Below are 18,795 nucleotides of genomic sequence, written 5' to 3' on the forward strand. Positions count from 1 at the left end.
TTTCCCAATTCATGGTTTCCCATTGACAGAGCCATTGTGTGGCACCAGCCCACACAGCATGAGTCTACATATATGAATTTTGTTTCATTCTGTGCTGTTAAAACAACTGCTCTTAATTCTTCTACAGGTTACAGTAAGTAGTGTGTTTGGCAAAACCCCATTCGACTATAATGTCATGCAGGTGTACTGGTCCCAATGACTAATGTTTTTAATTCTTCAGTTAGAGTTCTGACTACCTCTTTATGTTCTAATTTCCACTCCCAGGGTTTGCCTTTCCATAAGAATGAATATAATGGATGGAAAATGATTAAAAATCCAGGTACATGCTTCCTCCAATATCCTAAAGTTCCCATTAATTGTTATAACTCCTTCCTCAACTGCAGCATTTGCAGGTCTTCGATTTTTCTTATGTTATCTGGAGGAAACATTGCACTGCCCACTATCCAACAAGTACCTAAAATTTTACTTCTCTACTTGGTCCATGACATTTTTCAGGTGGAATCTCAACTTCTGCTTTTTATAGTGCTTGCCATACTGCTGCTGCTGCTACCCTCACCTTCTCAGGAGAAGGTCCTCCGATCAGAGTATCATCTATATATTGGTACAGTTTCACATCTTGAGGGAGTCAGATTGTCTGTAAGAGTTCAGCAAGTGCAGATGAATGTTTATACCCCTGTGGGAGTCTGTTAAAGGTATATTGTATTCCCTCCCAAGTGAAAGCAAACTCCTCTTTATCCTCCTCCTGCAAGGGGACCATAAAGAACATATTTTTCACATCATGATGGCCATCATGACCGTTACTGATGGTTATTGTCCTAGCAGCGTTGCATCAGATTGGGGCGAGGAGGAAGGAGCACATCGTCGCAGACAGTCATTAAGAATGCAGAAGGTGTTTTTGAGATGGGGACCAGACAACAAAATAGTAGACAATATTGTGTGTAAAGAAATGTAAAATGGTGCAAATGGGGGAAGCAGTTCTAGGTTCAAATAATGCAATAATGGGTTCTGAGCAGACACTGCTTCTCCAGAAATGAGATCTTGGGATTATCATACTGAGTACCAAGAAAATATCACATCAGTGCTTGGTAGCATTCAAAAAAAGCAAACCAAATTTTCGCAGTTGCTAATAAAGGAATAGAGAACAAAATAGAACACAGCATTATTCCACTGTACAAATTCACTTTGAATCTGTATGTAGTTTTAATCCTCTCAGCTTAAAAAAAAAAAAAGCATATATTAGATCCAGAAAGTGTTCTAGAAAGGGCAAAAAGAACAGTGCAAATTGTGGAATAGCTTCCCTGGGATGGATAACCGGGTGGGCCAGGGCAAGACAGTCTGGAGAAGAGAGAACTGAAGGGATACCGTGATAGGCCTACAAAATCTTGAGTAGCACAGGAAGGTTGGAGAGGGATTAACTGTTCAACACTCCCCCAGCACAGCATCAGAGAGAGACTCCAGTGCTTGCAGACCTGCTGGACTCGTTAGCCCACTGGAGTAGAGGGCGTCTCTCATTAGCATCCTCATCCATCACACCACTACTGCAGCACAGTGGCAAGGAGCAGATCCAACAGACCGGACTCCAGCACAGCCAGAGGGCCTGGTTTCTTTCACCGGTGTGTAGCCAAACTGATGCTGCTGTAGCCAGTTCTTAATGGCAGCTGCCAGCAGCATGAAGCTCAGAGGCTTTTCCGAGTTTATTCTAAATCAAAGTGATGCTGCCGTGCTGCTCTGTACCTTCACACGCTTCAGCACAGCACAGACTGGAACCAGTCAGGCCAGACACTGCAATACAGCAGTGTCCTGCTGTCAACGTTACAAGGCAACTTGACCAGCAATCAGTAAAATATGTGATTTACCATATTCTACAAGGTACAGTTCACAGGGTGCCAAGTACACCAAGCACCAGCTGTTCTCTGTAGGCAGAACGAATGAAACCTGATGTGTCCAATATCCCTGATGCCTTTCGCCCCACAGTAACACCAGTTTCTCCTTTGTCGCTGTTGCTCTCCCACTGAGCAGCAGCCGCAGAGCTGCAGCCAGCACAGCACCGCACCGCTTGCATGCTGCCTGGCGGCCAGCACCTGCCCCTGAAGCTGGTGCCGTGAGGGGAGCAGTTGAATCCCACCTGTCTGGCCCAGGCTAGCCTTGTTTCTTTAGCGAGACTGGACTAACACACGCAGCGGAGGGCACTGAACAAGGCCACCTAAAATCCAGCTGATCCAGTGCAAGTGCTCTGGGGAGAGCTAGAACGATCTGCTTTGGTTTCTGCTTCTGTACTGCTATCTAGCGGCTTCTCGCAGGCAGAGAAGGGCAGGCAGAGAGCTTTCTCAAAAGTCAGCCCCTGCTGTTTGCAGCTCATTAGCCTTATAGGCTCACTGTGCGGCCAGTTTGCGTCCAGCTAGATAATTTCTTAATGGGACAACTGACTCCGAGAGCCGCCTGCACATCTCTGGAGCTCTTTTTGAAATGTCTGTTCCAAAATGCACTGACACAAGTGGAAATAATGAAATAATGAAAAAACAGAGGAAAATTCTGTCTGCATGCATTTGTATTTATTACACTGTATACCCAAGCTGAAGTTCTTGCTATGCACAACCTTTGCAGAGTCTGTTTACCCAGTAGCTGCACAGCATACAGAAGCAGAAAGGAAACTTTAAAAAAGACTTTGTCTATCAAATATTCTAGAACTTCATTTTGTATGAAGACTCTCTGCTATAAGGCTTAGTCTGTAATATTAATAAAAAAAAACCTTAAAGGTGAACCGTTCTCATGGTTAGCAGTCCTCAAGGACAGTCATCAAACCACTTATGACTGGTTGGAATCATCTCATATGTTAAAGGAAACTCCCAGATAACTTTGGAAGCCCCACACTTGTCTAACATTGATCCCAGCAGAGAGATGATTGATTTGGAAAAAGCTGCAGGAGGCAGAAATTGCTGGAGATGTTTTCTGAGGTCTGGTTCAGAGATCAGACCAAACTTCCTTCAGCTCTGGTCATGGTCTAGCACCCACAGCAGTGCCATGTGCTCAGTCAGGCAGCAGCAGCAAAGCAGTGTCTACAGTGGCGTCATTCACTTTATTTTAGTAGCTGTTACTGATAGTCAAATATGAAAATACAATCTAAAATTAACAGGTCTATTCTAGTTTCAGTACCTTTTTACGCAAGGCAACTCGTGACATGAACACATGCAGCAGAGCTGGTTTCCTCCACGGCATCTCCTAGCCCACCTCTGAGCTTCCCCACGCAGCACTTGTGCATCCACTTTCAGCTCTTCACTCAAACGAGAACTCTTCTTCCCGGTTTCAGCCTTTTAGGCCTGCTTTCATGGGCAGCCCCAAGACAAGGCACTTCACAAGGGAAGACACAAAACACGCCAGGGCCGCTGGTACCACCTTGCTCTCTTGCCCTACAGGAGAGTTCCCCTCACGCATGCCGCATCCCCCCAGCCGGGCTCACTGAGACTTTGGGGCTGGCTTCCTCCCTCCCCAGCCAGCTTGAGCCCTCCCACCGCAACGGACTGTGGGTGGGGGTCACAACCAGACCATGGCCCCTGAGTATCTCAGCTGTTAACACAGATACCTACTGATGTTGCTGCCGCTCCTTTGTGCCTCAGTGAGCACTACAGCTTTGTCCTCCGCTCCCTCGGAAATGATCTCAATGACAGACAGGCTGCTGCGAGTCTGCCAGTCTCCCCAGCAGCAGCAGTGTCACTTTGGGTGCTGCACATCACTGCTCGGACCAGGCTCCAGAGTGAAATCTGTGCGGACTGATGCCTGGTAAGAGCCCATCTCCCTCTCCTGCCTCGACTACTTCTCTGCTCTTTCAGGAAGTCCCCAGCATCTGTTTAAAAGTGTTTTGTTAAAAATAATTGAGGAAAACTATTCTTCCAGTGAAAGCTGGGTTGGAGGCTTGTGTCTGTTGCTCAACAGTGCACGAAGGGCTGATTCACCCTCACGGGACTGCCTCCGTTTTCAAGTAAACCAGCGTTTAGTGTTGCACAGAGCAAAAATTGAGAGTCATGGCTAACCGAGGAGCTATGCAGGAAAGGCTCTAGGCCACAGGTGCTCCTCATTTAAACTAAAACCCACCAAATAAATGCAGCATAAGACATTAGAGCTTTTTGGTATTTAAAGGGGCATAAAGGCAGGGCAAACTTTCAGCCAACATTTTGCGCAATGCCCATGATTTCTCTGCAAGCCGTGGGAGGAATTTTAAAACTAATTCTCCAGAACAGCTTTTTTTTTTTTTTTTTTTTTTTGTCTAGCTGTTTTAGAGGCCTGGAAATGAGACTTTCCACACCAAATCAGGGGATGTGGGGGCTTGAGGAGAAAGTCACAGAAAGAAACTGATGTATTTTGCAGAGGAAAATACACTTAGTCATAGTTTGACAAAAGCAAGTTGTGAATATTCTGCACACCAAAATACTGGTCCCGTAGGCTCTGAGGACATCCCGTGAGGGGCTGAGCACCAACAGCTCCTCCAGATTTAACTGTGGCTGGACAGAAATTAGTACATTGCATAACTGAGCCATTAACAGGAATAGATATATCCAACTTTAACAAAAATTCAGTGAAATGTATTTTGAAATACGAATACTACCAAGTCTTTCCATACTGTCACCTTTGCCATGGCAGCTACAAGGTTGCTCCTCCCCTCAGATGGCACGGAGTGTTTTGTAGCTGGCAAAATACATAGTGAAAACAATAAATATAAAAAAATGTGCGCGCTTTTCCTTTTCTGATTGAGCAGCTATTCTGGCACTTCCTTTTCCAAAAAGGAAGAGAAAATTTGAATTAGACAATAAATATAATAGCAACTTTCTCTGCGTTTTGATAAGTGGATTCTGGAAATATTTCCGTTTAAGCCAGTAAGAGTTCTCTTTCTGGAATAAGCTGATAAAGATTTTAATTAGAACGGTAGCTTTTATTTACTTTATTAGAATGATGTGAGTAATACGTCGGTAGTCCTCTCACATTTAGCTGCTGAGCGGACAGTTTAGGGAGCAGCTAACATTTTGCAAACTATTTAATGTCCCAGTGATGAAAAAGGCAAGCATGAGTGCATTCCTTAGTGTATTGTATAAATGTTTTCCTCTGCATGCATATCAATTTCCAGGGCATTTTGGTTCCCTGCACGTTCTAATCTCCAAAACATGACAGAGCTGTGAAAAGAGTAAAAAACATGCTGTTAAACAAACAACAGACAATAGAAACACAAAAGAATAGATAGCTAAATCAACCAGCTCGCTGGAAAAAATGTAAAATATGCAAAAACACTTATTATTTAAACACAAGTAATAATGAATCATTTCTCCATTTATGAGACAATCCACACAAAGTTTTCATACCCCCTAATGCAATGAATTGGCAGTTATTTTTGTTTGTTAACTAATGATGAGTAGCAGTATTCATTAATTTCTTTTTGCAACGTTTCTTATTAACTTAAGATTAAAAGAAAAAATCAAATTAAAGTATGTGGTGGAGTGAACAGTCAGCACGTATCTAGGAGGAATCGCAACAATTTCTTTTTGGGATTGGTTTTGTCCTATCAGCTAAAGCAGAAACGGGTAAGAGAATACTTACCTTGGAAAGTTACTCAGCTTCTTCATGTTGTATAAATAGTCTAAGAATCATCCAGAATGAAAAGAAAGAAAGAAAAACAATGTTCTTTAAAGCATCAGAAGCAAGGAAATTATTATTCAAGGTTCATCAAGGGGGAAAAAAAAAGTGCTAGAAACTAAATGAGGGAACTTTAAAGCAGATGTTTTCAGTATAGGAAATCCCCATTGTTTCTATGAGGTCAAATTCACATAGTCTGGGCTGACCAAGACTCTCTAAGGAGAAAATCTGGCATGAAAAGTATTGGATATAGTTACATGAACCTGACACACCTTCCCTCATCATTGGGAAGGACGGAGACAACATGGTAGGTGGAGAATGGGTAATATCCATGAGGAAAGGAGTGGGGATGGGGAGGAGGGCTTGTATCTCCTCATCAGCCCCTGGCTCTGTGAGTTTCGGTGAAGTCTGAGACCTAAAACGACGAGAACATATTGGCACCATGCAGACTGGTAACCCAGGTGCCATGGTGGAGATCTGACCAAGCTAGCGCAGGGCACAGAGCGAGGCCATGCAGAGACATTAGCTCACTGCCTTGAAGCAGAAGACCTGCGGCAGCTGCCACAGCTGTGATGAGCAGACGTGCCCTGCCCTACCCTACCCATCCCTGAATACTCTCTGCTGAAAAGTACTTACGTCTACTGAGGAACAGAGCCAAAATAAGGATGACAAGAAGCACCACACATATGCCAATCCCAATGTATATCCCATTTTCTGAATTCTGTGCACTGTGAGCTGATTCAGACACATTCTGTCAAACATAAAACAGATGGGTATTAGTGGCACTAACAGGAAAAAAAATCCCATGACCCAAAGGCCATTTGTGCATTTTGCAATCCTGCGGTAAAAATATACTTGAGGGCAAGAGCCTAATTTGAGACAGGACTTGTTTCAAAGAGCCACATTGCTATCTGTAGTTGTGTGAACCATGCTGTTAGATGTGTTCTTTCTTGGGATTGTCAAAGAAGCTGAAGTTATGACAAAATCCGCTCATTTAGAATTAATATTATTTGATGAATATTTTATTTATTTTTATGAGAAAAAAAATTGCCTAGCGTATCCTTTTTTTTGCAGTCAGCTTCTTCAGTAGTTATTCACGGCTTTTTCCTGATTACTGAATCTGCCTTCTCCTCCTCACTTTGGTCTTTATTTATGCAAAACTTCTTTCTGAAGCCAGAAGTTAAATATCTAACCTCTCATTAGGAACTTAGGCCTAGGAAGAAGTTGAAACACAATATGCTCCCTGACTTATATTCTGCACATGTGGCAACATGAATGTCCCAGCACATACTACCCTGAAGTATTTAGCACCAGGCTCTCCTAAAGGCAAGCTTGGCTGTCTTGTCTTCCTGATAAAAGCCACATGTTGTTACTGCCTGGCAACCTGAAATGTGCTGGAGGACTCAACTCAGCAGGGCAGACACAAGCTGTCTCTTCTCACCACACTGCATGGGGGGTGCAGGTGGATCCCCACGCTACCGGGCAATCAAATTTCAACTCCTCCCTACATCCTGTCATACCTGCAAGTCTGCGGTTATATCTGAGCGGTCTGAGATGAAATTGGTGCTGGAAGAGGGATTGTAGGCCTGAAAGGCAATATAGATGTTGCTAAAAGTTTTTCTCAATTAATAAGAAGGAAGTAATTTATGCATGCAAAGCAAATTGTTTTTCCCCCCCCCTTTAGTAATGAACGCATAAGCACTAAATGTGCAGACTATGAAAAGATATTCTTCTGCAATCAAAACAAAGTACTACAAGTGAACTGTAGAGATGACCCAGGAACTTCCCATGTCTGACCGCTTAATCTAGGTATGTTATATCACAACAGAGATGCTTACAGTCTGAGGAGCTTCTGAACCAGAAACTGATGGCCATGTTGTTGTGATGGTAAGGGATGAGTCACTGGCAGTCCCAGGAGCTGAGCAAAGGCAAGACAAACCAACACGTCACTTGCAGAGAGAGGAATTTATACTGCTGACCTTGGGCCACCTAAAGTATCTAAATCAGGAGTTTTGGCTCTGTGCATCATGAAAGAGGTTTGCACCTTCAGAGGACAGCCTGAAACTCCTAGAATGGGAGCCTCTACTACCCTTTTCAGTGCTTCGAATTCCTTCCAAGAAACTCTCAGTTCTCTACACTGTCTAAACACAGGACCTAGAAAGATGGAGTTCCCAAGATGGGCACCTGATTTCAGAGCCAAGAAGAGGTAGCTGAATGCCTAAAGCAAACTTACTTCATCTGATGCACACATTAGCTCAGGGCCCTGAGAGAATAAGTGATGTGAAGTTACAGAAAGCAAGTAATACTGCATTATGCAAGTAAACTTCAAATCCCCCCTAAACAGATACATAATAAACAGGTTGACCAAAGCGTGATATGTTTGAAAAAGGACTTGCAGCACATTTAGAGGTAATTTCCCAGAGAATAGCTAGAATAGAAACAGTCTGAGAAAGTTTTCACTTCTTCTTTCAAAAAGGAAATGTAACTATTGTAACATTTCAGAGCTGCTTAATCGGAAACCTCTGAGATGGAGTGAGAATGCACATGGCATTCCCAATTTTTATTTCAAAATCCAAATCCTGAGAATAAGTTATCATCAGACTATGGACTATCATTTGTGTACTGGAAATTTAAGTTGGCTTTTTCATACTGAAAAAGATACGCCTGAGTAGGTATATGACAGAAGTCTATAAACTCATGGAATGGAGAAATTAAATAAGGAATAGTTGTTCACTGTCTCTTTCAGTAAAATGAAGAGCCTTGCATGAGACTATTAAATATGCATACACATAGTGCATTCAGGAAACCATTGAGAAAGAAGGGTAGGACATAGCAGGGTAGGAGAATGCTTTGGGGATGTATCACAAAATTTCTACACTGTTCCCATGATCCTCTTTAACCATCTGCTGTTGACCACTACTGGAGATAGGACCCCGAGCTAAAGGCACCTTTGAACTAGTCTAGTAAGAACTAGTTCAGTAAGACTGTTCTGTTACGTTGAACTGAGCATCAAATAAATTGATTAAATAGTAAGCACACCAAACCCCTAAAAATTTCTGACTCACTGTTCACAGGATGCATTTTCAGATAACATGGAGAGATTTTTATACCACATGAAGAAAACAACACATGAAAAAAAACAACCACATAAGGAAAACAACATTGCAGCACAAATAAAATGACTACTCAAGACTAACACAAAAGGTTAACATCTGGGAGCAAAATACCTCCTGTGTATACATGCTTCTTCTGCTGGATTCTCTACATAATTTCAGGTAGAATTTATAGGCCAAGTTCTGATCTCAGGTCCTATGGTAATGTTTAACAAATTTTAGCCAGTACTTTTCTATCATCTAGCATTTCTTTTCCTTCCTAAGCTCCTCATTTCAATATAGCTTATATATGCTATTGAGATTAATACTTGGATAAAAGTTACCTGAGGTCTGTTCAGAGGTGTAAGTGTGAGGACTTGGAGTAGTGATCCTAGCTGATGTTAAAAAATAAAACAAAACCAACATACATTATAATTAACCTTAATATGCATACATGCAGTGAGAAAGAGAAAATGTTTCTATAATAAAAATATCTTAGTACTAATTACACAGTCACATCTGTTACCCACTTGATCTACACATTATTCTTTCTACAAGCAGAGAAACACTAAATTCGAAGGAGGAATTGATACAAAATTTGTCTATTTTATCTATTTCTCTTGTGTCCCTAAGCTTTATTCTGGAATCCAGCAGGAAAGATGAAGTGCTGTCTTCTATGAAAAGGGTGCAAGTATAGTGCTTCACTGATGAGTAAAGCACCCTATGCTGCCCTTACTCTTGATTTCTACACATAATACTTCTAAGAATGCTAAGCAGTGTTGCATGCCATGAAACAAAGGAATACGTTCTTACTGAATTACAGCAACTATCCTGGGATCACAACAATGTCAAAGGCAGCTTAATTTAAACAGCACCACCAGCAGATCTGCAAAGTCCTAAAGATCAATACGATGGACAGTTACAGAAATCATTCCACCACAAGCTGTGAAATCCAGACGCAGCAGCAGATTTACCCACAATAGTGTTCCCACAACAGAGCACATCTGCACTCACCTTTCTCAATCACAACCCTGTGATTAGTTGTCTGATCATTGAACAACCCTGGGATCTCCACACGGCAGCAGTACGTCCCACTGTCTGCTTCCTCTGCATTCACTATTGTGAGGGACACGTTCCCCTTTGGCAGGTTCCCTTCTAGTTGGTACCTCTCAGAGGACTGTGTTGTCACCTTCCATCCATCTGTCCAGATAATGGGCTGCCAACATTTTGAAGCAGGGCAGGCGCCACGACCCCAGCACATCGTTGTGATGTCGGCCCTCCCCTTAACATGGTAAGAGCAGGGCACAGTGATATTCTGACCAACCACTCCTTTCAGGATTGATCCTGATACTCTGGGGCCTGTGGACGAAAAGACAAGTGTAGTTGTTGAACAGAGTGTGCACAGCAGGAAACTTCCAGAGCTTGCCTAGCATACCCCAGTACATCCCAACCCGTAAAAACCACCAGGCATTCCTGGGTCAGATTCTCCACAAACAGATGTGAAGCCCAGCAGGACCAACGCATGGTGAGGGACAATGTTCCAATCAGCGCTTTTGTTCAAAGTGTGTCCCTAACCAGAGAGAGAAGCAGCACATGCTTTCTGCAGCCTCTGCAGGTAGGCAGGAAAGTGAAGGGAGAACAGAGTCTGGATCTGCACAGATGCTTGCGAGGAGATTCTCTTGGCTCTTCTCTGTGCAGCCTTGATAAAATTAGAACCCAGGAAGATTTGGGAACTAGGTAGAGAGGACAATATCTGTCATTCTACCAGTTGCTTTTTTTACAGGGAAACAACTCACTTCTGAGGGAGGGAGGTATTCTGGAACAACATAATACAAATGGGAGAGCCAGAGTGAAATAACGCTGTCTAAAATCACAACAGTTTATGATACAATTTGTTGCATGAAATTTGCTAAAATAGAAGATGCTGAATTGCTCCTGTACCACTTGCACGGAAAAGGCACTTGCTATGATCACCTTTGTGGCTTTTCTTCAGCTGTGTCCAGTCTGTTAGCTCTTCATTTTTTTGTTAATTTAGATTAATCCAGTCCACACACGGGGGAAGAGTGAGACATTGCCTTTCACTAAAAGCATTGTGGAAACCCCTCCCTTTCAATTAAAAGTCACTGAATGGCAGATTTCTTCAGAATGATCACTGCTGAAATCATTTCCCTTTTTTTCTACTTTCTTGATGACAGATTTGGCTTGTTTCTATTTGAAGAGATTTTTCAGAGCTTTTCCAAATGATTTTATACCTTCTTTTTTTTGTTCTTATTTTCTTCCCTCATTCCTAGGAAGTTTCTGACTTGCTAAGTTTCACTTTAGAAGTTATTCAATGATAGTGAATCTTTTCAGGTTCACAGAAGGCTAAGTTTCAGGCTGATAAATCAAAACATCTAGCAACGAGTAGCACACTCATTATAGTGAGATTGTTTCTTCTACTGTATTTCAACTACTCTGGTCAATATTTCCTTGAGGAAGGTTTCAATAAAAGCTGTGTTAAGTCTGCCAGCCAAAATCATTCATGCTCTGGTGATCCACATGGTCAAAGCCACCGTGTAACTGCTTTCTTCTAACAGGCTATACAGTGGGGTTCCTGGAGTACCTGCTCTGTCTGCTTATACTGCAAGAATATTTGCCATATACCTATTTTTACGTGATCCTTATCAAATTCAGTAACATGGGATCAAGTGCCTAAATATTTCAGTCAGTCTGTGTTAAGTTTCAGGTATAGAATTCTCTGCAGCAGCCACAGAAGGAAATATTTTAGTGATGAATTTTGGAAATATTGGAAATATTTTAGTGACAAATTTTCTCCATTAAAAGTCATCATCTATAATTAGGGAGCTCCCCGAGGTAGGTCAGCCAACTGCTGGTGGATCTCAGGCATGGTGGGGCTTGGTTGCAATTGTCACTTGTGGAAAAGCTATCTTTCCCAGCTCATCTCAGCCATTTTTCCCAACCTAAGCTATCTTAGTTATAAACAAGTCTCATTCAGTGACTTTGCCATAGTAACATACTAGAAACTGATCTCTGAAAATAGATCGTATTTTACTTAATATAAAAAATGCAAGCTGTAAAATCTCATCAGAAAAAGCTTTATAAAGAACGAGAGGAAACAACATCTGTAATACTCCTTGTCTGTCTATTGAACATATCCTATCACCAGGGTTTTAACATCTGTCTGCCTACACTAGTATTGGCTCTGTAACCTGTCGTCTTCACTGCTGTTGCCTTTAACAGTATTGTCCTAGGAGAATGGCTGTTTCTCATAAGAAAAAAAGATCAAACATTTGTCTGTCCCAGTGAAAAGTTCATATCGGCTGAAACACACCAGAAGCTACTGGTGATAAAAGCTTTTCCTTAACTTCCTAAGCATTCACCTTCACAAAGACTGTTGAAGAGAAATATCCTTGTTTGACATCTTTTCTAAAGTGATGTAAAGATCCCTGCTAATCTCAGAACATCATTACCTCCCCCACCCCCCAAAAAAACTTTCTACTTAAGATTACTTGCCAACAGGACTAAACAGACAGCCTCAGAGGCAGTGTCTTCAAATCATCATACCCAGAAATACGATTTTACCTTAAAAAGTGAGACAAGATCATCAGAAGACTATGGAGCTGCTGTGATTAAGTTCTATTTATAATGCAAAACTGAAGTTTCTCCAGCAAATTGTGCCATGCGACACCCTCCCCCCCCTTACCTTGGTAACATAAAATCTCTCTCTGTAACTGTCAGAAACATAGATGCATGAGACAGTTACCTCCATCTGCTTCCAGCTATTCCTTTATGCCCATTTAGTTACCTGTAAACAAGATCAGTAGAATCCAGATCAGGGAGAAACGAGAAGACATGGTGGATGAAGACGAAGAAGAACACTCTTGTTCGCCCTTTGGGCACCCACATTTACACAAACTTGTTTCCTTCATATACTTCTGTTTTTACTTCCTCAGTATTAGTGCGTCAGCTACGCTAGCTACAGCTGAGAATGCCCTTTAAGCTCATCAGGATTGCCTTTCCTGTGGTTAGTCTCAGTCTCCTACAGCACAGTGAAGTGCTATTGCTGTTACTGCACACAGCTAACCTTGTTCACTGTGGTTTGACTACAAGGCTAAAACATTAAACACTGCTTCAGAAGTCTATTTCTATTTTTTCACAACTGCTTGACTGCAGAGGGCGAAACTGTTGTCCGCAACACTGAGCACTCTTTTCCTAGCTGCTAGCTCTGTCCAGCTGTGATTGCTACTAACGCCTTGTAGTAGCATACGTAATAGTTATGACAAGAAATGAAGCAGGACATTAGTGCAAACTTCTGCAGGACAGAGAGTACTATTGGTAATCCACTGCCCCATATCACTCCCCAATCCCTTTTTTGCTACAGTACACAGAATTTGGAGGAGAAATCCCACAGGATATTTAACATACTGTGGTAAATGAAGAGAACTTGGAGAAATAATGCATCTCTAGAAAAATATTATTCAAGTATTTAATCATAAATTTCTGGTTCTAATGCTTACAAGTAACTTGGAGTACTTTAAGCAAATGTTGTTCTCTTTGTGGGCTGCAATTTGGTAATGTTAGAAAGTTGCCTAAACAGAGTTGCAGTCTATCATCATTTGACAGTGTCTATTCTGTATGCATCTAAGCTTTTACAGTATAAAGTAAAACACAGAATACAGACATCACTTTAAAAGCCATGCTGTCCCAGGTTCTAGGTTTGCTTTGACAAAACATTGTTGAAATGCATTTATTTTGAGAATTAGTGTTCCATGGCCGCTCTCCCTGTCCGTGGATTATGTGACTCTTCTTGAGGTTGACATCAGTTTTTTTTTTTTAATTTTATTTTTAGGGCTAGGACTGTGGCTGTGATGTTAGATCTATGTCCAATGAATGTCCTTGCTGAAGCAAATGATCCACCTTTCACCCTTTTGTACAAACTAAATTAAGCTATAATTAATTATTTTTATCAAAAACAGAAACAGCAGAAATGCTTTCAAAAACTAGAATCAGAATGAAGAGTTATCTTGGACTGACTACCTTACATAAGAGCAGTCAAACTGCCAGTTTCTTTAAGTGAAAAGGAAGAAAAATGGGATAAAACTAGCAAAGAACCAGAAGAACACTGGCAACATAGCCGTCAGAGAGAGCAGAGTGAGAGAGACAGATTTTTGTATGCAGTGTCTGGAAGCATATTTATGATTAAGAAAATCCTTTCTCTTTGTTTCTCTTGTTCTTGGGAAAACAGGACACTGTAGACAGTTGCTATGGGCATAATTCCGATATAACGATGGTATCCTGAAACTGCTCAACACGAACAGAAAACGTAGGGCAACGTGGCTCTCACAGGCCAACAACTCACCAAAGCCATGCTAGGCACGTGGCGCAGGCCAAAGACCTCCTCCTGCTGGTTCAGCATGTGAAAAACATTTACCTGCACAAGCACACTTCCAGCACAAGTTCCTCCTGCTAGTTATCCTGCAGTAAGTTACAGTGCATGGATCCAAACGGATTCCTCCTTTACATCTGTCACGTCTGAGCTTTGAAATAAAGAAGTGCAATATCAGAATCAGGAATACCTTGTCCCAGATCTCTGCCCGCCAATATACTCACTTAACCCAGGCTGTTTTATTCATTCGAGAATCTGGACCAGTTTAGGTGTCATCTGCAGGCTGTATCCCCAGAGAGCCATCCTGGCAAACAATTTACTGTGCATAGTAAGTACTGCTACAAGGCAATAGCCATATCATTAAATGATTTTTTTTTCCCCCTGAATGAACAGAACTACAAACTTTCTGCTTTTGTCCACTGATGACACAATTGGCTTCTTTCCACTGAGAAATTTATGAAACTTCTCAACAAATAACCATAGTCCTTTTTATTCTTATGTTTGTTCAAATGGTGTTATAGAACCATTTTTGCCTTTAAAAAAAAAAAAGAAAATTGATGTTACTTACCTGTTCAGTTTTCTTGGGAGACCAGCTCACAAACACATATGGCTGGCTTACAAAGATGTAGCAGCATACTCTCAACAGTGAAATTGTTTCTTCTGAAAGTCATTAACAGTCAGAATTGCAAGTCAATAGTACCAGAGAACTAAAGAGTATAAAAGCACTCAGGCAGTGTACTTTAGAAGTGATGCATTTTTGATACAAACTTCAACTATTTACGCTTCCAACAAAATTTTGCTTAACACCTGACATTAATTTTTTCTTATTGAATTTCATAAGGAGTATACAATTGAATACATATTTCATACAATCATGCATTAACACTTCTAAGATAGAATCCTTCAAACATTTTCATCATGTCCAATAAAAATGGGAACTTGGTCAGATAAGGAAAGATACCATCAGCAGCTGGTTAATTAGCACATTAGAGAAGACATTTGTAACCTCACTTTGTAGTCAATGGGTCATATCATCCTACTGAATTTGAAGGGCCTATTTCCCTATGACAACAAGCATGCATTCACTGCCTTCATTGCAGATACAGTCTGTTTTTCCCCAAAGTAAACTCATAACAGAAAAGGGAAAAACTATCATTGCTTTGATCCGACAAAGAAGGGGAAAGTTACTGTTTTGGCTGAAAAAAAGCCCTAGAACCAACAGATGATGTTTCCCCTAACTTTATAAGTATTTGCTTCAAAGACAGTCAAAAAAATTATTTACAAAAATCTAGCATAAAAAACAAATTACTAATGAAACTTTTTGGAAAGTGAAAGTAGTCTTAGGTACCTTTTTTTTTTTTTTAAAGGGACATGACCTCCATTTATCTCAAAATTTGTTTCACAGAAGTTAATTGTAATCATTAGTTGCTGCTAGGACCCAGCTTGCAGAGTACTTTTAAAACTATGGTACCCAGACCTATGACTGTATTAAAAGCATAAAAACGAGACTGTATTAAAAGCATAAAAACGACACAAGACCAGCAGAAAACTAGGACAGTTCTTTCTGAATGGCAAAGTGAGAAAGTAGAGTTCCACGTTACATGACCACTCTTAGCCAGCAGAGACTAAATCTCTGTCTTCGCATCTTCCACTTAAAAAGCATTTGCAAAGTAGCTATCCAATTAATTCTACTCACTCACAACTGTTTTCTGCTTACATATAAACTATATAGTTTAAATCTAGCAGAGGGTGAAGGAAGGAAACAGTGATGGTTGAAGATGAGACAGAAGTGTTAACTTGTGAACTTATTTCTACATTTCCCACAAACGCCTGCTTCCACTTCTTTACTACTATTTAAGATGTCATATGCACTTAATAGAGGAGATTATCCTTTAGCTGCTAACCAGGGCTGACTCTTCCCATGAGTCATACACACACACTTGCTCCAGCTCATTTCAGCTGCATCTGCAGTGAGCTCAGTTCACATCACCCAATAGCTAAGTGCTTTTGCCTGTCTATTTAGATAAATACACGTTTCTGAAAATACATCTGAATTATAAGACAGAGACATAGCTTGCAAAATCACGGTGAAAAACAGTTTGTGCAAGTTCCCCAACCCACAAAGTTTGTCATTTTTTTTAGCTGCTGTACCTAGAGTTTGGAAAACATATGTACTACAGTGTTGCACAGCAAAGAGACAGAATTAAGATTAGCCTGCCTCTCCTGTCAGGGACAGGAGGCCACTTCTTCATTCCAAACTACAAAGATATACATAGGTATTTTTGTAATCTCACAGTCAGTTATGACTTACATCTAAGAAAATGAAAATCCAATTAATTTTAACCCATTTCATTCCCCAAATTCCTGACAGTCTTAGTCTTTCTCAGTCACTCTCTCAGTGAGTGTGGCACAGTAATTTTAAGTTCTTCTTGTACAATTATATTTTTACAAAGTTAAAGAAAACGATTTTGCAGACTTGACACTAATTTTACTCTTAATATTGCAACATGTATTTCAGAAAAGACCCACTGAAAGTGTAAGCAACTAAAGCTCATATGAAATGGAAAAACCATCAACTTCAATTCCTCTCTGTCAGATCCCTTAATTGCTTCCACTTTACATAGAAAGTAACAAAGGGAATATATCCCAAAAAGCAGATGACAAATTAGATGAAAGTGCACCAAAAAAAGGCTAACTTTAATCAGTTGCTTCCACTCCACATGATGCATTTAACAAGTATACATTTTTGTTCTTATGAATAAACACAGATTACATAAAATATTAAAAATTTCCATCTGCCTAGTCATTCACAACCCTTCCCATCACGTGTAAAATAAATGCTTTGTTTGTTTGTACAATAGCATATTAAAGTGTAACATATATCCTTAGAATTCATTCTGTCCCTCACCATGGTGAGCTAATGAAAAAAGAAGTGTTTTCTTCATGTCATTTCATCAATAATGCTACACATAGCTGCATCTTTGTCTAAAACCTGATCTCTCTTGCAGCCAGAACGTTCCCTCTGTTTTTCACTCTGTCCAATACAGCTGTTGCCATCATCAGTATCCATGGGTTCTGCTTTCACTCCCAACCCTCCCTCTGAGTGAGGCAGATCATCAGGCAAGGAGGCCAGGCAGTTCTGAATCATCTCTACAACTCGCTCTAAATGCTTCTGAAATCGCTCTGCTGTTTCCAAACGCTGACGTTTCTGCACCTCCATCATGACCCTCAGTGTCTCCCTCGCTTGGTGAGGGCGATACTCATTTATAAGATGATGGACATGAACAAAAAGCAATTTTAAGTCTTCCAGTTTCTCTTCTCGCTTTATGCTCCCTGGACTCCTTATCAAGATATCCAAGAGGTCCAAGAAGTTTACCAGGATAGACATATTAAGTTTCCTTAACTCCTTCTTGTGATCAAACTGCATAGGATGTAATCGCTCAATACCTTGGCTTTCCAAGGGTCGAATAATTAGGTCATCACACTGAAACTGATTACCAAACATCATGTAACTGTCTTTCACAGGCGGAGGCGGCTTTGGAGCCAGACCTTTACGGATGTTTTCATCTGTATATTCTTTTATATATTGCATTGGTGGTGGAGGAAGAGCACTCACTTGCTGAGGTTCACCCATTTTGCCAGAGGAAAACACCTAGGAAACGCCCCAAAAAACACACATTTATCAGCTTGCACGACACCCGTGTAACACAGACAGAAACACTGTAAAAGAGACAGCTGCGAGAGGAGCACCGGAGCAAGAGCCCCCTCGGCGACCGAAGGCTGGCAGCTCCCGACACCGCCCGTTAGCTTGCCCACCCAGCACGCCCCCAGCGCGATCAGCGCCGCTGGAAGCGCCCGAAGGGCTCTCGAGCCAGCCGAGGCCGGGGGCAGCGGCAGCCCCTTCCCCACCGAGGCCAGAGACACCGGGGGGGGGGGGGGGAAAGGGCGCCAACGAGGCCCCGGCGGAGCGAGTCCCTGCCCGGGGCCGGCCGCGCGGGGGCAAGGAGTCCCGGGGAGCAGGGGGAGACGCGCTGCGCCGCGCTACGGCGGCCGGGCCGGGCCAGGCAGAACAGGGCAGGACCCGACCGACAACCGCCGGGGGCGGGCAGCGCCCGGAGCAGCCACCCACGCTCACCTCACCACTGCCGCACACCCCGCCGCTCCCCTCAGCGCCGCCGCCGGCACCCACTTCCGGCGAGCCGCTCCCGCCCCTTCCCTCGATTGGCTCGCCCTCTCGCTGCTTCGCGCTCTGACTGGTCTTCCCACATGCCCGTCAGAGGCTTGCCCCACTCAGCGCGCTGGATTCCTCGAGAGGCGGTCCCAACGGCTGCGCGGCCGAGGCGGGGCGGCCGGTGGCCGCAGGGGAGCGCGTCATGGCGGAGTCTCGTGGGCGCCGCCCGTTCGGTTCCATCTGGGCGTTGCCCTGCCCGGACAGCGCCACGCACAGGCCGGGGCACAGCGCGCGTCCCCGCCGCCTCTGCTGCCCCCGGCTGCGGGGCTCCCTCACCAGACACCGCCGCCTCTGAGGGGCCGAGGCGGCGAGGCCCTGCCCCGAGGCGAGCGCGGCCTGGCCTCTGCCGGCCTCAGAGCCCCCTCTGGAGGCGGGGAAGTAGCGTTCGGAGACGGGCGTTGGGTGGTGATCCTCGTTCCCCTGCTGCTGAGAAACACCCACTGCTTTTGGGAAACAGCCTCACGTAG

General features: G+C 42.7%; 2 protein-coding genes across 2 annotated transcripts in view; both read right to left on the reverse strand.

Moving 5' to 3' along the window:
- Window positions 1-16,618, reverse strand: part of LOC112994326 (uncharacterized) — a 34,682-nt gene extending 18,064 nt beyond the window's left edge. The window contains exons 1-8 of the mRNA XM_064521243.1: window positions 12,517-16,618; window positions 9,726-10,070; window positions 9,056-9,106; window positions 7,458-7,537; window positions 7,140-7,205; window positions 6,256-6,370; window positions 5,584-5,623; window positions 5,070-5,162 (exon numbers count right to left, since the gene is read on the reverse strand). Of these exons, the coding sequence (XP_064377313.1) occupies window positions 5,070-5,162; window positions 5,584-5,623; window positions 6,256-6,370; window positions 7,140-7,205; window positions 7,458-7,537; window positions 9,056-9,106; window positions 9,726-10,070; window positions 12,517-12,640 (914 nt within the window). The 5' untranslated portion in view covers window positions 12,641-16,618. The remainder of the gene's footprint in view (window positions 1-5,069; window positions 5,163-5,583; window positions 5,624-6,255; window positions 6,371-7,139; window positions 7,206-7,457; window positions 7,538-9,055; window positions 9,107-9,725; window positions 10,071-12,516) is intronic.
- Window positions 16,619-16,767: 149 nt separating this feature from the next.
- Window positions 16,768-18,356, reverse strand: MED7 (mediator complex subunit 7). The gene is made up of 2 exons (XM_026118680.2): window positions 18,233-18,356; window positions 16,768-17,749 (listed from the first exon to the last, which is right to left on the reverse strand). Exon 2 carries the CDS (start codon window positions 17,729-17,731, stop codon window positions 17,039-17,041), a length of 693 nt encoding a protein of 230 aa, XP_025974465.1. The 5' UTR covers window positions 17,732-17,749; window positions 18,233-18,356; the 3' UTR covers window positions 16,768-17,038.
- Window positions 18,357-18,795: the final 439 nt, after the last annotated feature.

This window comes from Dromaius novaehollandiae, chromosome 15, assembly GCF_036370855.1.
Source record: "Dromaius novaehollandiae isolate bDroNov1 chromosome 15, bDroNov1.hap1, whole genome shotgun sequence".
Classification (NCBI taxonomy): Eukaryota; Metazoa; Chordata; class Aves; order Casuariiformes; family Dromaiidae; genus Dromaius; species Dromaius novaehollandiae.

What these genes read in the sequence shown, in the direction of transcription:
- MED7 (XM_026118680.2), bottom strand. Translation starts at nt 17,731, where the DNA reads ATGGGTGAACCTCAGCAAGTGAGTGCTCTTCCTCCACCACCAATGCAA.